The sequence below is a fragment of the Osmerus mordax genome, chromosome 8 (assembly GCF_038355195.1).
Source record: "Osmerus mordax isolate fOsmMor3 chromosome 8, fOsmMor3.pri, whole genome shotgun sequence".
NCBI lineage: Eukaryota > Metazoa > Chordata > Actinopteri > Osmeriformes > Osmeridae > Osmerus > Osmerus mordax.
The window spans coordinates 11,088,064-11,090,797 of NC_090057.1; the positions used below are offsets into that span (position 1 = coordinate 11,088,064).

Here is a 2,734-nt window from a genome sequence, read left to right on the forward strand (position 1 = left end):
TGTTATCACACAAGTGTTTTACCTTCAATTCCTTCCCCTAAGCCCCTGACCATACCTCTCCAATTTGGAGAGACTATAAGTGCAGACGACAAATGTAAATATGACTGCTAGAGAGCCTAGGGTGACTGATTCACATTGCCCTGTGTGTGATGGGATGCAGTGAGGAGACAACAGCCCTCGTCTCTCCTGGTCCTTAAGTGACCTCTGTCCTGTTGCTATGCCCTATGCCAGCCTCTGTGGTGCTTTTAATGGAGTTTGCCTCTGGGCCCCAGTGAGTATGAGCAGGGACTGAGTTGAATGGAATGACCTAGACTAAGCCATGCCTAATCACTGACCACAGTGCTCTTACCATCACTGACAATCCGCATTTCTGTACTCTACATCAAGGTTAATGATGCGGTCTATGGTTAATGCTTCATTTATGCCTCTCGATTTAAGTAATAAAAAGCAAACAATTTGGCAGGTTTATGTTTTTTTTTTTTTTTTGCTTTGTTTTTATTATTTGGACATTTAGCAAATACTGCAGAGACATACAAATGCGGTAAGAGCTAATAGTTACAAAACAATCAGAGCAAAAAGAATGATTGCATTTATGTATGAAGAGACAGTTTTTCTCAAGCTCAACTTCATTGATTGCTACTTCACTTTTTTTTTAACACCATCCGCAGAATCTGTGTAAATTCAATATAAATAAGACAAACTGACAATTTGGCTATGGTTTGAAAATAAAAATACAAGAATAAGCCACAAAACAGTCACACGAAACAATAATTTATAGTTTCAATAAATAAGCAAATTAAATAAATAGAAATAATCATAAGAATTTAAATATATTGGTACATGATGTAAAAATAATAACACAACATTTGACCAATGATATTTCATTAAAACAATCATTATTCAACATTTCAATTAAGGCAGTTTTACAGCAGAAGTCTACAGGGGCTCTACTCCCAGGCATTGTTGGCTACACTAAGGAAAACCTTGTTTTATGTTTTAGAGACAAAGCTAGACAAAGTCCACAGATTCACAAGCTATATTAAAGCTAGTTAAGTGAAAGATACATTTTCAGCCTGTGAATTAGAAGGCAATTCATGAAGACAGTACAGCTAGGATTTCCCGGTCTTAGGTCTATAAGCTAAATAGCACTTGTGCAGAGATCCTAGAAAAATAAATTAACAGTCTAGCTTTACTTTCTGTAGGTAAACTAAGATGAATCAGAAAATATAGAATTCGAGATCCAAACAGGATTTTACATTCCCCCATTCGATGCTGTGGACGGCTGGGAGTCACCTCTGGTGACTGGGTCTTCCCCTGCGCCTGTGACGCTCTGTCTCAAGGCACGGTATCGTCTTCAGCAGGCAGGGCGCACAGGCATTTGGAGAAGGATAACTTGTCTGTTTTCAGACGGATGACATTTGTTGATGTGTCGTGTAAGTCCCGGGGAACTGTAAAAGACTGCCGGGCAATATTTGCACGGATACACCTGCGAGGAGTGGAGGAGACGGATGTGCCGCTCCTGGTTCACTCGGTTGGGAAAGTTCTCTCCGCAGACCGGGCACATGTAGCAACCGGAGGAACTTAAATTCAATGGCGCATGGCCCTGAGTTTGGTCACACGGCTTCCCGTCGATTTGGGGTGATGGGTACGCGTCGTGTTCCTCGCTGCTGGTGGGCCCGTTTGGTGAGGCATGTTGAGATAAAACGTGCTTACGCAGGTATGCTTGGCGTTTAAACTTTTTGCCACAGTGATTACAATCATAAAGTCCGTCCTCTGAGCCAGACTCTGACAGGCTTGGGCTGGGTGTGTCCCTGTCGCTAGCGCCCTTCACTTCCTCGGACACTGCCTTTTCAGTGGCAGACAATTTATCACTCTCTGATTTGACACTCGCTGTACCAGATGTACCACTCTGTGGCTTCGGCTTGTGCCAGCGCCTGTGAGACGCTAGATTTGCCGGGCAGCTGAACACTTTATCACATTCAGGGCATCTATATTCAACTCTCACTATTCTGGAACACTTGTGCTGGGCCAGTGCGAAGGGGTCAGCATATGCTTCTCTGCACAGTTGACAGACAAACTCGCCGAGGGCTTTGTCTCCCGCTGACTGTTGTCTGGGTTTTTGGTCGACCGGCGCTTCCTTAATTTTGAGACCAAGAACGGGAGATGTGGTGACATCGTCCTCGAAATGCAGCTTCCTGATGGCTTTGGTTTTTTTGGATGGGGGCTTGCTTTTGCGTTCGATGTCACTTGAAGGCCGTTTGGTGCCGTTTCCCGTAACAGCAGTGGGGACTGTGTTCGTGGTCCCGGTGCGATTGCTGTTACTAGTGCCGATTTTTAAGTCCACTGGGGCAAAGAGATGATCCAAAGCGGTAAGCGCTGCGGGCGTGGGAAAAGATTCCGCTGATATGGGGGAACCGAGATTGAGACGTCTCTCAAAATGTGAGCGCTCGTGTTCCTTACTGACGGGCCGGGTGGGGCTGTAGAGCGCTTGGTACACCGCCTCTGGGTTTCCAAATTGAACAGGTTTAGAATCCTGCTCCGGGGCTGCGGCTACTCCTCTGCAGAACGGTGATGATGCTGGTGCGCGATCCGGGCAGGATGCGAGAGACGGCAATGGAAAATAATCTTTCTGGTTCTGTAAAGCTGTTTGTTCCTGCTCATCTTCGTCAGAACGAATCCTGTAAGACACAGGGTTGGTCTTCTTGTTTCTTTTGACCAAAAATCCACGTGGCAT

At 45.2% G+C, this 2,734-nt stretch overlaps 1 protein-coding gene across 1 annotated transcript; it reads right to left on the reverse strand.

Annotated features, from left to right (window-relative positions):
* Positions 1 to 922: 922 nt before the first annotated feature.
* On the reverse strand, positions 923 to 2,734 carry insm1a (insulinoma-associated 1a). Its single transcript, XM_067242192.1, has 2 exons — positions 1,906 to 2,734; positions 923 to 1,875 (listed from the first exon to the last, which is right to left on the reverse strand). Exons 1-2 carry the CDS (start codon positions 2,732 to 2,734, stop codon positions 1,355 to 1,357), a joined length of 1,350 nt encoding a protein of 449 aa, XP_067098293.1. The 3' UTR covers positions 923 to 1,354.

Coding starts and splice junctions, on each gene's coding strand:
- insm1a (XM_067242192.1), bottom strand. CDS start 2,734: ATGCCACGTGGATTTTTGGTCAAAAGAAACAAGAAGACCAACCCTGTG. Junction 1,876..1,905: donor CAAGCCGAAGCCACAGAGTG/GTACATCTGGTA, acceptor GTGTCAAATCAG/AGAGTGATAAATTGTCTGCC.